The 19,548-nt window shown below is 39.3% G+C and overlaps 1 protein-coding gene across 2 annotated transcripts in view; it reads left to right on the forward strand.

The window, feature by feature from the left end:
* Nucleotides 1-19,548, forward strand: part of LOC126248191 (uncharacterized) — an 80,596-nt gene that overhangs the window by 14,114 nt on the left and 46,934 nt on the right. For both annotated transcript variants that reach the window (XM_049948972.1, XM_049948982.1), the window contains exon 3: nucleotides 5,285-5,474. In XM_049948972.1, the coding sequence (XP_049804929.1) occupies nucleotides 5,298-5,474 (177 nt within the window). In that variant the 5' untranslated portion in view covers nucleotides 5,285-5,297. The remainder of the gene's footprint in view (nucleotides 1-5,284; nucleotides 5,475-19,548) is intronic.

Raw genomic sequence — 19,548 nt, forward strand, 5'->3', positions numbered from 1 at the left:
CTTCTGTCCTTGAAATTTGCCGGAGAGAAATTCATGTTATTTACATACTCAAAAAGTATTAGAAATGTGTTCCAGCAAGCAATTTCCCTTGTGATAGCATAGACCAATAGCACTGGAGAAAGTGGAAGTACAGATTCTACAACATTTAGCTCGCAGTCTATCTTCAAAATATTCAGCACAGTGCCGGGAGGCCAGTACAAGTAATACAACGTGCAGGAAGCAGTCACTGTCTTGGTGTCAGTAGTTGTCTTAAAAATCCTGTAATACATATTTATTTTGAGTAATTGTGTTTCCAATGGGAAATCATTTTAATGGGAAATATTGACAATATAATGGAAAGCATAACTTTTTGAACACATTGGTTGAATATAACAACCAACAATGGTCAAATCTAGGAACATAGTGTATGTACTTAAATACACAGGCTGTCCAGAGTTACAATGCACTCTTTGATCTCATAACTGAATAATACAGTTTTCTCCTTTATGGAAAATTTCAAAATACACACTCTTGGACAAATATAGGTTATGGTGCATTGGGGGGGGGGGGGGGAAAGCTTGTCTCTTGGAGAGAATACTGTCATTTACAAATGACATTTGCCTCCTACACACACAATGGTTGAGTCTGAATGACACTTAACATAGATAGAGACCATATGTTCCACACGTTAACTTGGTTTTCGTGATTTTTGTCTCTGGCTCGGGTTATTTGCATTCTTCAAGCATACGTAGCATCTTGCTTTCCTAGTTGGTTCCTCATTTGCAGCAGTTTTGGTAACCTCTAGTTTCTATCCAAGGATCTCCCTCTTCTTGCAAATAATAGGGAACTAGAATCCTTTCAGGTCCTTGGATCACTCTTCTACATATGGTTTCAAAAGCTCGAGGGCTAATTCCTGGAGATACAGTTTTCTGGCATTTGATTTCCTTTGGTTCATCTTGAACAGTGTGTATGAGTTTACTGCAGCTGTGTCAAGTAGGCTGTAGAACATTGACAATGGCAATCTTCTCAACACCTTTTTGTTGAGCATGTCCTAGCCATTTGATCGTTGGCATCCACTCCTCCCTTAGTGGAATTATAGTATAGATTTATATGGGTTTTCTTTTCTAGTGTACCAACTACTACTTCTCATCATCATCATGATGTATTGGCAACATCAACAGATTTTTTCTTCCGCTTTGCGATGTAAGAGGCAATTGTTACTGGAGGCTTCGTAGTAGATTGATCTGTGCATGCAAGTTTGGAGGAATACAGCTCTCTACTTGCTGTTTTCTTAAGTTCTCGCAGTAAGTGTTTTTTTGTTGGATTTGTGTGTCCCAACCAGTGTAAGTTTGTAATCTTCATACAGAATGTCTGCCAATTCCACAGAAGTGGGGAAGTTGTGATATTGTAGCCTGTATTCTCTATTGGCTCCACCAGCCTTTTCAGTCTCAAGAGGACCTCATTCACAGGCAGGTCTACTGTCTTTTCCAGCATACACTCCCATTTTTATTATGTATTTTTCAGTAACACTGCTAAGAATTCTAATTAATATACCATATTTTCCAGGTTTGTCTTTAAGGAAAACTTTAAAATGACAAAGACCTCTGAAAAGACATAGCATTTCATCAGTTGTATTGTGAGATCCACTTCTGAAGTACCTGGGAAATATTTCATTCAGTTCTTAAAGTGCTTCACGCAGCGGTGCAGATTTGTCACTTCCACATTCTTTCTGCGTTGCTATCTGTATCGTCAAAGCAAAGAATTTTCAATAGCTGATACACTCTTGTCTTACTTAGAGTTCCTCCATATGTGGCTCTTCCTAATGAATGTTGACCTTATATCAGATAATGGAAATATTGGTGTCCTGGGAAATTCCCATCAAAGAATGTATTTCAAAAACACTGTTGTTGTTGTGGTCTTCAGTCCTGAGAATGGTTTGATGCAGCTCTCCATGCTACTCTATCATGTGCAAGCTCAAAAACACTAGCAGAAAATAAGTTTTCTTTTTTTAGCTTCTTCATTTATATGGTCAACAATTTGTGTTCTATTTTAGGAGTGAAAAATTTCTTGAATGAATCACATATACTTATTACTTTCCTAGCAGTATTTCTTCCCTGATGTTCAGACTATTTTGGCAAAATCCGTTTTACAGTACCTTGGTGCTTCTGCAAGATATACTCTACCAGGACTTGTAAAATATTTGTGTGGAGCATTATAAAGTCCAGCAATAATTTCTGCATGGTCCAACACTCTATAACTTGTTGTAAAAAATCTATTTTACAAGAAAAGCAAACTACTACTAATAATGGTTAGTAATCAACAATGAAAATGAAACTCAACAATTAGACTCTCAATAGGGCACTGTAAAACTCACATTCGAGGATGCCAAATGAAATTTAATCAAAGAAAAATGTACGGCCAATTTTTGTCCCTGCTTGATGGTTGTATGGTTAATGCAATTTCTATTGCCTTTCTGGACCTGGAAAAGTGCATTTGGTAGTGTTGTCTGGTAAGAGATGTTCAGAGTGCTGAAGAAAGCAGGTCTGAAGTACAGATATATACAGGTGATACACAGCTTCTGTAAGAACTTTGTGGCTGTAATTAGGAATTTTTGTCAGGAGAAAGAAGCAGAATTAGAAAAGGTGTGAGACAGGGATGTGCTCTTTCTGGTCTTATATTCAGTGCTCACATCCAGGAAGCTGTAGACAAGTTTGTGAAACTGCTGAGGTGGATGTCAAAATTAATGGGCAGAATACAGACTTGTTGTGTTATGCAGGTAAAACTGCTGTGATACAGAGACGAAAGATGTTCTACAGGAGCATGATGGAAAGGATTTTCTGTTATCAGTATGGTATGAGAATAAATGAGCAAAAGACTAAAGTGATGGTATAAAGTACTAAAGAAGAATACGAACCTGTAAGAATAAAAATTGGAAGAGAAGGGCTAAAAATAACGGAGGAATTTACTTATTTGGGAAGGAGGATCACAAAGTATGGTAGAAATAGGAAAGAAATTGTAAGCAGAATACAGTATGCCAAAATTGCATTAATTTGAGGAAGAACTTACTCTCAGCAAGAACATCTGTCTAGAAATAAGGAAACTGATTGTGAAAGTATTTGTTTGGAGTGTGGCCTTATACTTGTGTGTATCTTGGACAGTCGGAAAACGAGAGAGTTGATGGCTAGAAGCCTTGAAGATTTGGTGCTACAGGATGAGGAGGGTGAGGGTGAGGAGAAGGATGAGCAGCTGGAGAGACATTTTCCAGTGAAGAGGTGCTGAGAGGAACACAAGAAACAAGACATGTCCAAAGAAGAGGCAAAACTTGTAGGACACATTTTGAGACCCAACAACACCATTGGACCTGTAGCAGAAGGAACTATTGAGGGAAAGAATTCTAAGGGACGTCATACGTGCAGCATATTATGATGTGGGAGGCACTACATACACAGAAATGAAGAGTAAGGCACACGGAAGAGGGGAATGGTGTAACCCAAGCTCAGGATTGAACGCTAAATAGAAAAGACTGGAATTAGTGTAACTTGACTTACTGGTTTTCAATTGTTCTGAAGCATTAAAAGTTAAAGCTATCTCTGAACATTTTCATTGTATACCCCTTCTTCAAGCACTGTTTGATGAGAGGCAGTGGATATAACTTTTTATTTCTTTTTTTGTCAAGCACATACTGTGCAAATCTTGTAAAGTACATTTCTTCCTCCTTTTCAGATTTAGAGAAACAAAATGAGTGTGGACATTTTTTATTAATTTGTGTGCACAGATGGTTTCTACAATTTCATTGTTGTCTGCTGACACGTACATTTACTCATTCCACATTATCTGAGGTTCTCTTTGATGGTATCTACATTATATAATGAATGAGAGAAATCACCTCCCTTATGATTTTTCGATTAGGGTGTATTTCATTGCTTTAGGTTTTGTAGTTTTTGTAACCTGTTGAGTTTATTGTTATCATCACCATCATCATTAGTAATTCATGTCATTGAAGTACCTTAAAAATGTGTGCGTCAGTTCTGTGTTGGTTTCCCTAAATAATATATAAAATAATTGTCTGTTGTGTCCATTGCTGTCATCCTGCTTTGACATTGTTGGTGTTATTTTTTCAAGTGAAGGTTATGATGACTGCCAGGTTTGCAGTGTATCCAAAGGTTTAGGTTAGGAGGTGATAAGTTTCGTTGTGAGGCGATGAAGCCAGTGAATGTGTCAGGAGCATTGTGATTACAGTCTGACCCCTAATGTAGCACAAGGTCTAAATTAGTTCTGTAGGCAAAGCTTTATTTGAGATCTGGCAAAGACAATAAATTTAATGTGATGGTCTCTTTTATATTGTGCATCCTGTGATTAATTTTTGTCCCAGCTGAAGACTCCTGTTTTTCAACACTGTCTATAATATGTTAGGTGTTAACAACAACAGTGACCCTGTCCATAATCTTGATATTTAGTGTTTTTTATAGTGTGCAACTACTGAATTAAGTGTCACCCTCATGGTTACATAGTGCTGACTAATACTAACTTGTTGACAGTGCATTGCTCTAGGCTGATTGGCTGCATAATATTCTTAAATACTTCTGTCAGTACCTTGAAGGCATGATCGCTATGTCTCCCCCCCCCCCCCCCAGCCCCCTCTCCATCCATCGATTCCTGTTTCAATTCACCAATTACTAAGCACTTTTAAATTGTTCCTGTATCATCTGAGCTTCATACTCCCATAGGTTTCTTTCTAACAAGGAATTATCTTTCTTCACTGCCTCCAGTAGTCACATATCCCACAAATTTTTAATCTCTGACCTTGTGGGTTGAAGCAATACAAAATGTGCTTTTGCAGCTTAATGTATCTACTACCCAGTTCATAAAACTCACTGCCTTGTCCTTGAATTGGCTGCATACATCCTGAAATTACATAGCTTTTAATATTTTGTTTTGTATGTAAAGTGTGATTTAGTAAACCTTCTAAAAGCCTGAGACTGTATTGTTACGTTTATATTGTACTAAGGTTTTGGGCTTCATTTGACTGCATAGGACTTTGAATGAACTCACTTCTCAGTTTATAAAGGAGTGCATATAATTTTGATACATTCTTGCAATGCGGCCCCAGATCTGTGCATAACTCACCTATAATGAACATGTTGTGTAGTAGCCAACCCATGCTAAATGCACTGAACCCGCGCCCCACACACACACACACACACACACACACACACACACACACACTAAACTTATAATTTTTTCCTGTTTAACACAGGCACTACGTTCTCATCAGTATAATGCTACTGTATATATTCATTTTCAGGATTTAGAGTAGCATGAAGTATCCACAGCTGGTGTCAATGCCCTCTACTGTCCAGGACTGGCTTGACGAGCAGCTTGAAGCTCGTGGCATTGATGCAGTGGTTTATACCCGCTACATCTTCAGTCTTCTGCAAAGAGATACCTTGGACTTGTCTGACGATCTCCTTACTCTTTCTTCTAGCAAGAGCAAGGTAGGTATACTGGAAACTAAACTTTTCTGCTGTGAAGTGTGGCATCTGTGGCACCACAGAAAAACTGGTGAAAATGATATCAGTTGCATGTGGAAGAAAGAGGAGCATTTTGCTGATTGTAATATCTCTTGTAGTAACTGAAGTAACATAAATATTAGTGAAGCCATTTAATGCAATTATGTATTGTCTGAATTTTTATTGATAGGGAATTGGTTTTCAGTTAACGTAAGAGATATAGCGCAATTTTGGCATATCTCCATCAAAATTTTCAGTCTTAAATTACTATTACTACATGTAACTAAACAGGAACTTCGCATTTTGCTAAAAATGTAGAACATTTTTCCTGTGGTGGAACACATGGACCAGAAAAAGAAAAATTTTGTAGAGTAGAGTTTGTTGAAAGGGTTTGTAGTATTGGACATTAATCTATTAATAGTTAGCACATTTCATGCTCTTCACTTTGACCTTGCAGGATATAAGTGGTACATTAATAATGCAAAACAACATTGTAGTATAAGATACATTCATTCGTTGTAAGTGAAATACACAGAAGATCATCACCATACTTCTGTTACGTTTATCCATAAAATCAATTACTTGGGCAGAGTTGCATTTTTTTAAATTCATTGTGCATCTTTACATAATTTAATCTTAAATTATTGTAGTGCGTAAGTATCTTTTCTCAGTTAACCTTGATTTGAAATCACAACTTGTATGTGTGTACCCACCATAGTGCACTGCAAAATATGGTGGAATGTATCTTGTTTTCTGTATAATTTTTTTGTCCTGTGTTATCCCATGTAAAAACAGTTTTAGCAGATGCCTGCCATGTTGGCAGCACCTCTGTGTGGTAGTCGGTAAATAGTCTAGTTCAGTAATTGACAGTTGCTACATCATCAAAGTCAGATTTTTTCTCTGTTGTGATTGGTTTGAAACTTGCATGCATGAAGCTGTTGGTCTATAACAGAACAACTGTAGTTGTGGGTCCTGTAGCGGTGATGGTACCGGTCAAAGTGATCTTGCGCATAGCCTATTTAATAATAGTATAAAGAATGCAGCACATATTCGACAAATATCAACAATGTTGTACAGGTTTACTGCTTAATGAAAGGACACATCAGTCCCAAAATAATTCTCAAATCCTTTTCTTCCCCCTTATGTTCAACCACTGTATTACCATCAATGTTGCATTGCATGCATTGTGCTCAGGTGGGGTACAAGGCTTCTCCTGTGATCTCAAGGAACATAAATGTTATTAGGTAGCTAGTAATAATTAACCCTTAAACTGCTGCAGTTTGTCTTGTCCCTTGTTGTGTTGGCCCCGTTGTTGTTATCGGCAATCTTTCTAGTTGTTTGCAAATTCCGTGCACTGGGACTGAGTTACACCCATGACCTACCTTCCCTTGTACTGAGCATTTTCTATAGGGCACAGTGGCTCTTCCATTTGTTGCTTTGTGTTTGGTCAGTTCTTATAAAGCTTAAGTCAGGGATTGTGTAAGGTATTTGGATGCTTAAAGTTATTTTCTTTGAAGTTGCTGTTCAGATGAATTACTGCACAAACTCAGTCATTGAAATTGTTTTCTGGGCTCTGAGTTACATATTATTCTCCTGAAGAGTTCATTGTTCCTTGCTCTTCCCTATAACCCATGCTTGCTTAGTGTTTTTGTATGTTAAAATCTCCTGTTATGACTTTGTTATAGGGATGTGCTACTAAGAGAAGGTTGCATGATGCATTCTGCACGTAGAAGGATGGTGGATTTTTTTTTTTTTTTTTTTTTTTTTTTTTTTTTTTTTTTTTTGTACAGTTGCCAGTGTGCTATGTCTGTCGCAAAACATACATCGCAGGTGCTGTGTGCCCTACTTACTGGCAACTCAGTGGTAAATGCCACAGCAGGCCTCTGTTTCTGCTTCTGACTCTGCCTAGAATAATTTACATACTCAGAAATCTACTGCGATCTGTTCTTGGCTTAATAGTTGCCTTTTTTTTTTTTTTTTTTTTAAGCCATCCCTAGTGAACACTATTGTGGCTAAGTATCCTCGCCTTACCTAAACTAAAATGAAAACCAATATAACATGTTCCAAGTGCATGCTACAGCTGGAATGATCTTATTTGATGAAGCATCTTATGTTAACTGCTTATTTCCATTGTGCATCACCCCACCACCCGGCTTCTTATGTGCACACCATTATTTCATAAGGAATATACTTGATCATCTGTTATACCACTTTAATGTACCAACACTTACTGTGAACTATAGCAAGAACTTTTCATACTGCTTTAGTTAGTGTCATGAGATCTGTTTCGTAATTTCCTGTAAGATTTTTTCCTTAAATTTTAGCAAAGATATTCTCTGTAGTAAGTGTTAAGTGGTGAGCACTGTGTAAATAATGTTAATAAGGCACTGATGTTTCTGTCATGTGTGATCAGTATCAAGTGAGATAGTGTGCAGCTGAGCTTTCTTTCATCTACATATACATGGATACTCTGCAAATCGCACTTGAGTACCTGGCAGAGAGTTCATGGAATCACCCTCACAATAATTCTGTACTATTCCACTCTCGAACATCGCGCAGAAAAAATGAACACGTATCTTTCCGTGCGAGCTCTGATTTCCCTTATTTTATGATGATGATGGTTTCTCCCTATGTAGGTAGGTGTGAACAAAATATTTTTGCATTTGGAGGAGAAATTTGGTGATTGAAAATTTGTAGGAAGATACCATCTGGACAAGAAACATCTTTTGTTTTAATGGTGTCCACCCGAAATCCTGTATCGTGTCCATGACACTCTTTCTCCTATTTCTAGATAATACAAAACATGCTGCTGTTCTTTGAACTTTCTCGATGTATCCTATCTGGTACGGATCCCATACCGTGTGGCTGTACTTCGAAAGAGGACAGACAAGCATGGTATAGGCAGTCTCTTTAATAGATCTGTTGCATCTTCTAAGTGTTCTGCGAATAAAGCACTTTTATGGATGACCTCACACTTCATTATTAAGGGTCAATTGCCAATTTTCACACCACACAGATATCTCTTCTAAATCAGTTTGTAATTTTGTTAATCTTCTGATGACTTTACTGCTATACGATAAACAATAGCATAATCTGCAAACTTAAGACGTTTGTTCAGATTGTCTCCCAAATCATGTACATAGATAAGGAACAGCAAAGGGCCTATAGCACTACCTTTGAGAATGCCAGAAATCGCTTCTGTTTTACACAATGACTTTCCATCAGTTACTACGAACTGTGACCTCCCTGACAGCATATCACAAATCCAGTCTCATAACCAAGACGATATTCCATAAGCACACAATCTCATTACAAGCTGCTTGTGTGGTACAGTGTCAAAAGCCTTCCGGAAATCCAAAAATACGAAATCAGTTTGATATCGCTTGTCAATAGCACTCAACACTTAGTGCAAGTAAAGAGCTAGTTGTGTTTCACAAGAACTATGCTTTCTAAATCCGTGATGGCTGTGTGTCGATAGACCATTTTCTTTAATGTAGTTGATAATGTTCAAACACAATATATGTTCCAAACTCCTGCTGCATATTGACGTTAATGATATGGACCTGTAATTTAGTGGATTACTCATACTACCTTTCTTGAATATTGGTGTGACCTGTGCAATTTTCCAGTCTTCGGGTATGGATCTTTCATCGAGCAAATGATTGTATATGATAAAGTATGGAGCTATTGTATCAGCATACTCTGAAGGGAACCTAACTGGTATACAATCTGGACAGGAAGACTTGCTGTTAAGTGATTCAAGTTGCTTCACTACTCCGAGGATATCTACTTCTATGTTACTCATGTTGGCAGCTGTTCTTGATTCGATTTCTGGAATATTTACCTCATCTCCTTTGGTGAAGGAATTTCAGAACACTGTGTTTAGTATCTCTGCTTTGGCAGCACTGTCTTTGATAGTATCTCCATTGCTGTCGTGCAGAGAAGGTATTGATTGTGTCTTGCCACTAGCATACTTCACATACAACCAAAATCTATTTTAATTTTCTGCCAGGTTTCGAGACAGTTTTGTTGTGGAAACTATTATAAGCATCTCACGTTGAAGTCTGTGCTAAATTTTGAGCTTGTATAAAATATTGCCAATCTTGGAGATTTTGCGTCTGTTTAAATTTGGCATGTTTTTTCATTGTTTCTGCAACAATGTTCTGATCCATTTTGTGCACCAAGGATGATCAGCTTTGTTGTTTATTAATTTATTTGGTATAAATCTCTCAATTGCTGCCAATAATATTTCTTTGCATTCAAGCCACATCTGGTCTAAACCTACATTGTTAATTTGGAAGGAGTGGAGATCATCTCTCAGGAAGGCATCAAGTGAATTTTTATCTGCTTTTTGAATAGGTACATTTTTCATTTATTTTTGGAGGATTTGTGGGTTACAATACTCAATCTCGCTACGACAACCCCGTGTTCACCAGTTCCTGTATACGTTATTATCTCGGATTATTTGTTCAAGTGTGTTTTCACAAACGTTTACTATTCGCGTGGCCTCATGAACTAACTGCATGAAATAATTTTCAGAGAATGCATTTAGCACAATTTCGGATGATGTTTTATGCCTAGCTCCGGAATTAAACGTGTATTTTTGCCAACATATAGAGTGCAAATTAAAGTTGTCACCATTTATAATTGTATGAGTCAGGTACGTGTTTGAAGTCAAACTCAAGTTTACTTTGAACCTTTCAGCAATTGCATTATATGAATTGGGAGGTCAGTAAAAGGATCCAGTTATTATTCAATTCCGGTTGCCAAGAACGACCTCTGCCCATACTAACTCACAGGAACTGTCTACTTTAATTTTGCGACAAGGTAAACTACTACGAACAACAACAAACACGTCCCCGCCAGCTGTGTTTAGCCTATCCTTTTCATAACACCATTCGGTTCTTCACAAAAATTTTGGCTGAACTTATTCTGGCTTTAGCCAGCTTTCAGTGCCCATAACAATTTGAGCACCAGTGCTTCCTATTAGCGCTCAGAGCTCTGGTACTTCCCAACACAACTACGAAAATTTGCAGTTGTTATACCGATGGTTCCTGTATCTACATTCTTCCTGTGTTCGGCCTACACCCTTTGTGACTAAAGCCCTTTTTGTTTTTACCGGAGACCTCTAACCTAGAAAACTGAACAGTCCACATGACACAGCCCCTGTTAGCCGTGTGGTCGCCTCCTGTGTGTAGTGGATTCCTGACCTATACAGTGAAACCACTATGAAATGAAATGTTACTACTGTGACAGGGAATCACAAATCCAGTCGCATAACTGAGAGGATTTGCATAAGCACACAATTTGATTACAAGCCACTTGTGAGGTACAGCGTCAAAAGCCTCCTGTAAATCCAAAAATTGGGAATCTATTTGAAATCCTTTGTCAGTAACACTTGGCACTTCAAATCGGTAAAGAGCTATTTGTGTTTCATGAGACGATGTTTCCTCAGGGCGTATACGACGCGGTAGATATGGGACAAATCTTGGAATTTTTTAGAACTCCGGGAATTCTTTGTTGTTTTAGTTTTCAGTTAAATTTTTGTAATTTTGACTGGTAAGAACCAATACTGTAACAAAGGATATTACTGTATCCCTCTACTGCAGAATAATACTGCAGCATTAAAACATGAATGAGAGAAAAAAATGAAAATACAACTGAAATTGCAAAGGAAATGTGCCATATAAAAAAGTTCAGTGCATGTACAAGCTTCTGCCAACAAAATGTGTCAAAGGATTTAGCAAGACTATAAAATGCTTCATACCAACAAATTGCCTCCGATGAGCGTGATGTCACAACAGTTTACATTAGTCATTTATGCAGTTACAAGCGGGCTCATGCACACACGCACTTGAGTCGCGTATGAGTAATTTTTTCTCCTACTTCTGGTTACAAAAAAGTGGCTGTTGGCTGTGTAAGCAGCAGTAGCAGCAACCAGCTGCATGGGGTACTCGGAAAAATTTTAGTGGCGCACCCAAGCTGCCAGATTCACACATGCACAGCGGGCCCGGATCTAGTGGGGGGGTGGGAGGGGGGGTTGGCAAATTCATATTCTGGAAGGAAAAAAATCTTGTTTCACAAAGCACCTAGCATCCAGCATATGTCGGTCGATTGATTATTCGTAAGATTTTGAAACACACCCCTGCTGGTTTTTTGACGTTTTTGAACACAATCTACGTTGATTTTTGAATGTGTGCATAGTGTATGTGGTGTCTCTGCCAGGGGAATCCTCATCACATCTAGAAATGAACTAATGAACTTTACTGCAGACAAAACGGGATGGGGCTATACAAGCTGAGCGGAATAAAGCCGAACCAGTGAACACCAACTGCTGCTTGTTTATGTTGTTGATTCTACTACTTTTTGGTCTCTTGCATGAGAATCTGGAGTGTATGAATGAAATATTAAACTATTTCCTAACATAAAGCTTTTTGATTGTATTAGGCCAAATAGGTATTTTGTATTTGTACTTCGTGAGTTATATTGTCATACTATAAAAATGATCATTATTGCCAAAACAGTCTCACTTATTTGGTGTGTGTTAAAATTGCTGCAACAATTTTATGCAGCACACAATGACAAAAATAGATGTAATCAGATCGAGAAACTACACTAGTCTTGGGTACTATTTGTATTAACAGCTTTTTCAGTAGGGTTTGGGTATCCTATATTTAATTTTATGTCACACAGAAGAGCAAGTTACTAGCTAATAGGCAATAAATACTCCAGATTTTCTGAAGACTTCTTGTTCTCCGGGTTACAAATAATCCTATCCAGTATTAATTGCGATTTTTTTTTAAAAAAATATTATTATTATTATTATTATGTTCTGATGTGCAGAGCGGTCTGAGTTATAGTGAGGGGGGGCGGTGGTAGTCTCCACGTGACCCATGTTTACATTTAGTGATTTTTCTGTCTCCTCTTCGTTTACTGCTTTCCCATCAGATGAAAACACAATGGATTTCTGTGGCTTGGAGCTATCAAGTGAATTAAAATACATTCACATAATTGTGGAAGGCTAAAATATGTTAGTAGTTTCAGACTTTGTTTTATTTCCACCTTTCTGACAGTCATGCATTAATCGCCTTGCAGAACAATAAAGTTATTTTTGTTGGTTTGCTAAAGAAATTTGGCTTTTATTAAGCTTTCCTGCTGAAGCAGTAAATTTATTTGAAATGAAGTGTTTAATTCTACATTATTGGCTAATTTCAACTGTTTGCTGCATTTCAAGTGCACATTTTCATCTTCTAGCAAGTATGGCACAATGCCATAATAAAGAACCAAACATGAGATAATACAGTACTGGTACTCCAAGAAAATTTCTGTCCCGAAAACCACACTGAAAAGCTTAATATCAGGTTGAGGCCTGTGTCATTGGGAATCTGGACATACGAATGCATGCTTTAAGGGGAACTATGCATTTTAGTATGGTTCATGAAATTCCGACGCTCTTGGAGTATCCTCTAATGTCTTGTTTCTTTTATGACAAAATGTAAGAAAGATCTTCTAATGTTTTACATGTACGAACATACTGGCTTCTTACGTCGCCGTAGCTGCGTAAGTACAGTGATGCCTCTTATCTGGCTCTCTCTGACACTGCTGAAATGAATCTATTTCAGACAGGTCACAGGAAATATTGGGAATTGTGAGTCAAAAATCATTGTTTTTCCAGGTTAATTTCCTTTCACGCGAGATGAACTGTGTGTGAGAATGTACGATGAATTTCTTAAATCACATAGCGTTTGCCCTCATTCAAAAATCAACTCTTTGATGACGAGCCATTTGGAAGAATTTAGAGCCCAGAAGATCAGAGATTTGTCGGTGTTAAAAATTTTACTGGCATATTTGTGTGATGTATCTTAAAGTGAAACGCGCTAAACAGATCAACATTATATGTGAGAGCTTTTCTTTTCTTGTAGTAACACTATGTATATTAACTTAAACTATTAGCTTTTCCTTTTGGTTGAATTTGAATTTATACTTTCGTAATACGAAAACATGCGGTGTACATGTTGCTGCACATCAAAGATCTTTCCAAAACTTGTTACTTCTCCCGAGTTTCGTTTTCTAAAGTACTGAGAAATTCTACGCTGCTATATAAAACCATATCCAGTCAAAGGATTAGTTAGTTTTACAGTTGCAACAGAAAGTATACTGTCATTTAACATGCAAAAGGAGTTCTTTCACCCGGGAGAAAATATATTTCTAACTGGGAGATACAGGAATTTTTTTCCTTGTCCGCGTATATGCCCTGTTCCAAATCTGTGCTGACTGTGTGTCAATAGACTGTTCTCTTTTAGGTAATTGAAACAGTATATGTTCCAAAATCCTGCTGCATATTGATGTTAATGATATGTGCCTGTAATTTATATTATTACTCCTATTGCCTTTTTTGAATATTACTGTGACCTGTGTAACTTTGCAGTCTTTTGGTATGGATTTTTCGTGAGCAAGTGGCTGTATATGATTGTTAAGTATGGAGATACTGCATCAGCATATCTAATTGGTATACAGTCTGAACCAGAAGACTTGCTTTTGTTAAGTGATTTAAATTGCTTCACTATCTGAGGATACATACTTCAAAGTAACTCATGTTGGCAGCTGTTCTTGACTTGAATTCTGCAATATTTACTTAGTCTTCTATGGTGAAGGAATTTTGGAAGGCTGCATTTAGTAACTTTGCTTTAGTAGCACTGGCATCAGTAGTGTTTCAATTGCCGTTGCAGAGAGAAGGCATTTATTCTCTTGTGCCGCTAGCACACTTTAAGTAGGACTAGAATATCTTTGGATTTTGTGCTAGGTTTTGAGACAGTTTCATTGTGGAAACTAATATAATCATCTCATATTGAAGTCTGCACTAAATTTCGAGCTTCTGTAAAAGATTATTAATTTTGGGATTTTACATTCGTTTAAATTTAGCATACTTTTTTTCCATTGTTTCCGCAACAGTATTCTGACGCATTACTTGTGTACCGAGGGGGATCAGCTCCATTGTTAATTTATTTGGTGTAAATCTTTAACACAGTGATGTTTAAATTTTAGTTTTGTCTACATAATCGAAATAAATGCTGCACAATTTAAAGTGTCAAACTATTATTCTTAATCTGTACCAATGCAGTAACTTTCCTGCAAAAAAAACTTTCAACAGAAGATATCTGTGTGCCAGAAAACTATTTGAAAATTTATTACATTTCTAGCAATTTTAGCTCCAATAAAAATTTCCCTAGGCAACTTTCAAAATGAAATAATCAAGTTTTCTAAACATATTTTATTGGTGTCTGAATGACAGTTACTTGTCAGAAATAGACAATTATGTAAGACTTTGATTCATTGATACATTGTATACCACTAATTATTGTATGTCATATACCAAACAAGTATAAAATTGTCTGAAATTTGTGACATTTGTGTGTTTCAGTGCAGAAGTTAACCTGTTCACCTGATGAGTAGATTCAAAGTAATAAACTTTCTGTATTTGTTTTTCATCCTTTTTTTAAAATTGGGGTTTTGACTGGCACTGGGATTTTTTAATACAGTTTTTTCATGCAGTTTTTAATCTCAAAACATGGAACAGCACAGTAGTATATTTTATGTTCTGCATCCATACACACATCCGGTTTCAAACTGTGCATCTGTACATTATTGTAGCTTTCTTTGAGTGTTGACTGTCAATAACATTTTGTAAAGTCCTTGTAGGAAAACGGAAATCTTGCAATCTGAGCACATTTATCTGCCACCTGTGCAAAAAGAACTACTTGTACATCTTCAGTCTTCCTTACTTATTCTACTTAACTGCTTGAAAATGTGGCCAACTTGCTCCTACCCCGGAGTTGAAGCCTCCATCACATTGTGGTTTCTTGATTCTTTCACCGATCTTTATCATTGTGTCCTGTCTTGAATATTTCTCTGGTATTAAGGGTGATTGTCAGTGGCCAAACTGGACTCTCTTTGTTTCAGTTTGCTTTGTGTAGGAGGTTGCACTAGTTTCTATGAACAGTATCACATGTGGTTGTTCCATGGTTGAGAAACCAAAGGGATAGTTCTGGGCTTGAATACCAATTGTCAACATAGAAAGTTTCTCTGTTCCAAATATACTTTCATATGTGTTGCCACTTTCACCAAATTGTTGAAGACAGATTCCAGTGTAATGCCTGTGTACACAGTAAAATCCAGAACATAACCAATCACACAGTACAAATGTTTTTATTGCAAACCTTGTTTGGACAGAATGTTCTGTTTCTAAGATAATTGCCCTTTTGACAACAAATGGCTTTAGTCAGTGCTGCGAGTAATACACAAAATTTATCAAAAATGTTTCTGGTCTTGGATAACCTTTTGCTTTGTTACTAGCAGAGTTATTATTAAAATTAAACATTCTCAAAATTAACTGAATACTGTTGCTGGACACAATTTCATCCAAGATTGTCACTAATTTTCAGTATTTTCATGTGAGCCAAGAGCAGACAAATAGCAATGAAGATATATAAAGTCCTCAAACCCCTATTCTTTCAGCCTGTACAATTGAGAATGCTCAGATACTGGTGTTTGTCTTGGTGTAGAAAAAATTAAAGAAATGTGGTGTTCCACCATAATCTGTATTTGTGCCTGGAGGTGAATTGTGAGACATATGCACAAATCATTCAGATGTGTTGCTAAATCATGTGTTTGCAGGCCTTCAGTTTATGAAGAATTTTCATCCGTTGTTGAACCAAACAGATGTGTTGTACCATTTGTTACACATGACCCAAAATTGTTACTACCATCGAAATGGAGCAGTTCATTCTCAGTGCAACTGGAATCTCTTGAAACTTTTTACCTTTACATGATCTCATTGATGTGAAATTTTTCTTCTTGTAAATGATTCTTCACCAGTTGGCAATAACTACAAACTAAATAAAAAACAACAAAGAACCACAGCAGCAAATGCCCACAGGGACTCCAAATGAACAGACAAATGTGGAACAACTGCTCAGTGTGGAAATAAAGGCTCTATGCAAAACACTTTTAAAGACTACACACATGATGCAGTGTTATTGGAAACTGTTAAGTGCTAGAGTATACATAAGCCACTTCTGATGTAGCAATTCATGAATTGATCTGCTCTTCATATAAACTCACTAATTTAGTCAGTATGAATACCAGGTGACTGTGCAAAACTGTGGTTTGTAATTATGCAGCTTTCTTGATAATTTGTGTGTGTGTGTGTGTGTGTGTGTGTGTGTGTGTGTGTACATAATTTAGATTGTTTATCATTTGAAATGATCATGACATTAACATTCACTGAAGGATATTTAACCATTGTAGGACTTACATTGTATTTGGTGAATGGCCTCCTTTACACCTAAATATTTACGTTGTAATAGTTGATACAGATTTTCATTTGCGTGGTGGATTGGGATCGTGTGCTCGCTTTACCACACACTGTAAGGTAGCTTGTGGAAAGTAGAAGTAGAAGTGTTTGTGTCAGGTACTGAGACTTCCTTAATCCTTATTATGAAGCTTTGCCCACCTCAGTATATTGGTGTCCCCTACAGAATGAAAGCCGAACCACTGGGCCGACAGAAGTCAGTATACTGCACCTTTTTCCTCTGTTGAGCAGGATAGTTATCTTACAAGGTTTGTTTTCATTTGACATGAATTACGCGAAGTTTTATATGTCTGCATACCAGGATTATCTGTGGAATTTTTTTCACAATTCTTGTTTGTTTTTAGTATTCCTCTTTCCCATTTTCATTCTGAATTCCATTTTCTATAAATGTCATTAACCTCCCTCCCTTTCCACCCTCCCTTCCCCTCCTATATATCTCTATCATGGTCTTCTTTTGAAACGGACATCTTTGTCCTTCAATCTCTGAGACATGAGACTTTTATAACGGTTGCTTTCAAAGAAACTTCAAGCTTTGGATCACTCTTAAGTGAAGTGTCTGTCTGTCAGAACGTCTTGCTGCACCCCCCCCCCCCCCCCCCCCGCCTCCTCCTCCCTGCGGGTCCGGGGTACGAATAGGCCCGAGGTATTCCTGCCTGTCGTAAGAGGCGACTAAAAGGAGTTTCAACCATTTCGGCCTTCATTGTGATGGTCCCCCATTGGGGTTTGACCTCCATTTTTCAAAATTCTACAGAAGTACGAGCCTTTTGGGGAAGGACACCTTACGTGGTGTATCACTGGTCCTCAGTGCACTAAGACCTTGGCACTCATCATTGTAACAGCGTCGTAACTGCGCCCACTGTTCATCAATTTGGGCCTAAACACCTGGTGGGTTGCACAAGTTACGCCCACAGTGCATCCCATCTGCACCTACGATCATGATGGACTTTCCATGGCATCCGAAATCCAGCAAGGTAGCCAGCCCATTGTGGTGGGGTCATCATGTACCCTCTAGGTTGTAGCCCCCTGACAACACAGGGATCGTACTGCCGATACCTGAGCTGCACCCTCCCCACATAAGCCAAGGAGTAGATGCCCGTCTATCTGGGGCATCAGGACTCCCGACAATGGTCATCCTGCCAGGTGGCCCTTGCTGAGGCTGGGTGGCGCCCGTGGGGAGAGCCCCTGGTCGGAGTGGGTGGTATCGGGGCAGACGTTTCGCAGATGAAACGTCAACATGCATCAGGTCGCTCTGCGGCCGCGTCTTCTAAGAGGACAGGTTCTGTCTCTGTCTCTGGTTCTGGTACTTCTGCCTTTCCCCCCTTGGCCACTCCCTGGGAGGAAGGACAGGCCCGCCGGCTTGGGGCAAAATACTTCCCCCGCTATTTAGTCTGTTCTCGGACCGATGGGAGGATGTTCGTCACCTCAAAGCCCATGTTCTTTGTACAGCATATCGAGGATATCTTCGGAGAAATCAAGGCTCTTAGTAAAATGCGTTAGGGGTCCATTCTCATAAAGACCACCTCCGCCACACAGTAGGCGGCACTCCAGGCATGCGACCGACTAGGGGACATCCCAGTGTCCATTGTCCCACATCTGGCGCGCAATAGGACGCAGGGGATTATTTTCCATCGGGACCTCCTGCTGCAATCTGATGAGGAGCTCAGGGCCAACCTGGAGTGCCATGGCATTCATTTCGTTCGGCGAGTCCAGCGCGGCCCCAAAGGTCGTCGCGTCGGCACTGGGGCCTTTATCCTTGCCTTCGAGGGGGATGTTCTCCCGGAGAAGGTAAAGGTGATGTGCTACCGGTGCGACGTGCAACCTAATGTCCCGCCTCGATGCTTTCGATGTCTGCGCTTCGGGTACATGTCATCACGGTGTGAAGCTGAGCCCCTCTGTGGCGATTGTGGACGTCCTCTTCGTGAGGGACATACATGCACTCCACCACCTCGGTGCGTCAATTGTCCTGGCCTCCACTCGCCTAGATCTTTCGACTGCCCTGCATATCAGAAGGAGAAGAAGATACAAGAATTGAAAACCTTGGACCGTCTGTCTTATTCTGAGGCCAGGAAGAAATATGACCGCCTCCATCCCGTGATGTTGACAACGTCGTTTGTTTCGGTCACATCCACTCCTTCCGCAGTATCCTCACCCCTATCCTGTCCCCCCTCCACCTCCTCACCCCATCCGGGGTCTATGCTTCCGCCTCCCAACTCCCTCCCTTCCAAATCCTCCTCCCTTGCAGCCCCTGCCCCCTCTGCCCCAGGGGCCACCCTTCCTCCTCCTCCACCGCCTGAGAAGCGATCCTCTTCTCAAGCGTCCATCGGGGAAATGTTACGGACCCCGGCTCCCGAGGTCCGGCGTTCCAAAAAGGACCCCGAGCGTGAGGACTTTCTTCGGGTCCAGCCCCCGCAGCCCACCATCCCTGTGACTCATCGGTCTTCCAAGAAGGCCTCAAAGAAGAAGTCTTCATCCCCCTCTCCACCCCGGCGCGTTTCGTCTGATGCTCCATCAGACAGTCACTGCTTCCAGACGTCCTCAGTTTCGCCGGGACGCTCTGCTGCCAGGCGCTCAGCTGGCCTGTCGTCGGCGGACGATGCCGTCCTTTCTGTGCAACCCAGGAATGTGGCCGCAGCTGGCGACGACTCGATGGAACAGGATCCGCCTCCCGACGGTTGTAGCGATGTTCCC

Source organism: Schistocerca nitens, chromosome 1 (genome assembly GCF_023898315.1).
Source record: "Schistocerca nitens isolate TAMUIC-IGC-003100 chromosome 1, iqSchNite1.1, whole genome shotgun sequence".
In the NCBI taxonomy this organism is placed as follows: domain Eukaryota; kingdom Metazoa; phylum Arthropoda; class Insecta; order Orthoptera; family Acrididae; genus Schistocerca; species Schistocerca nitens.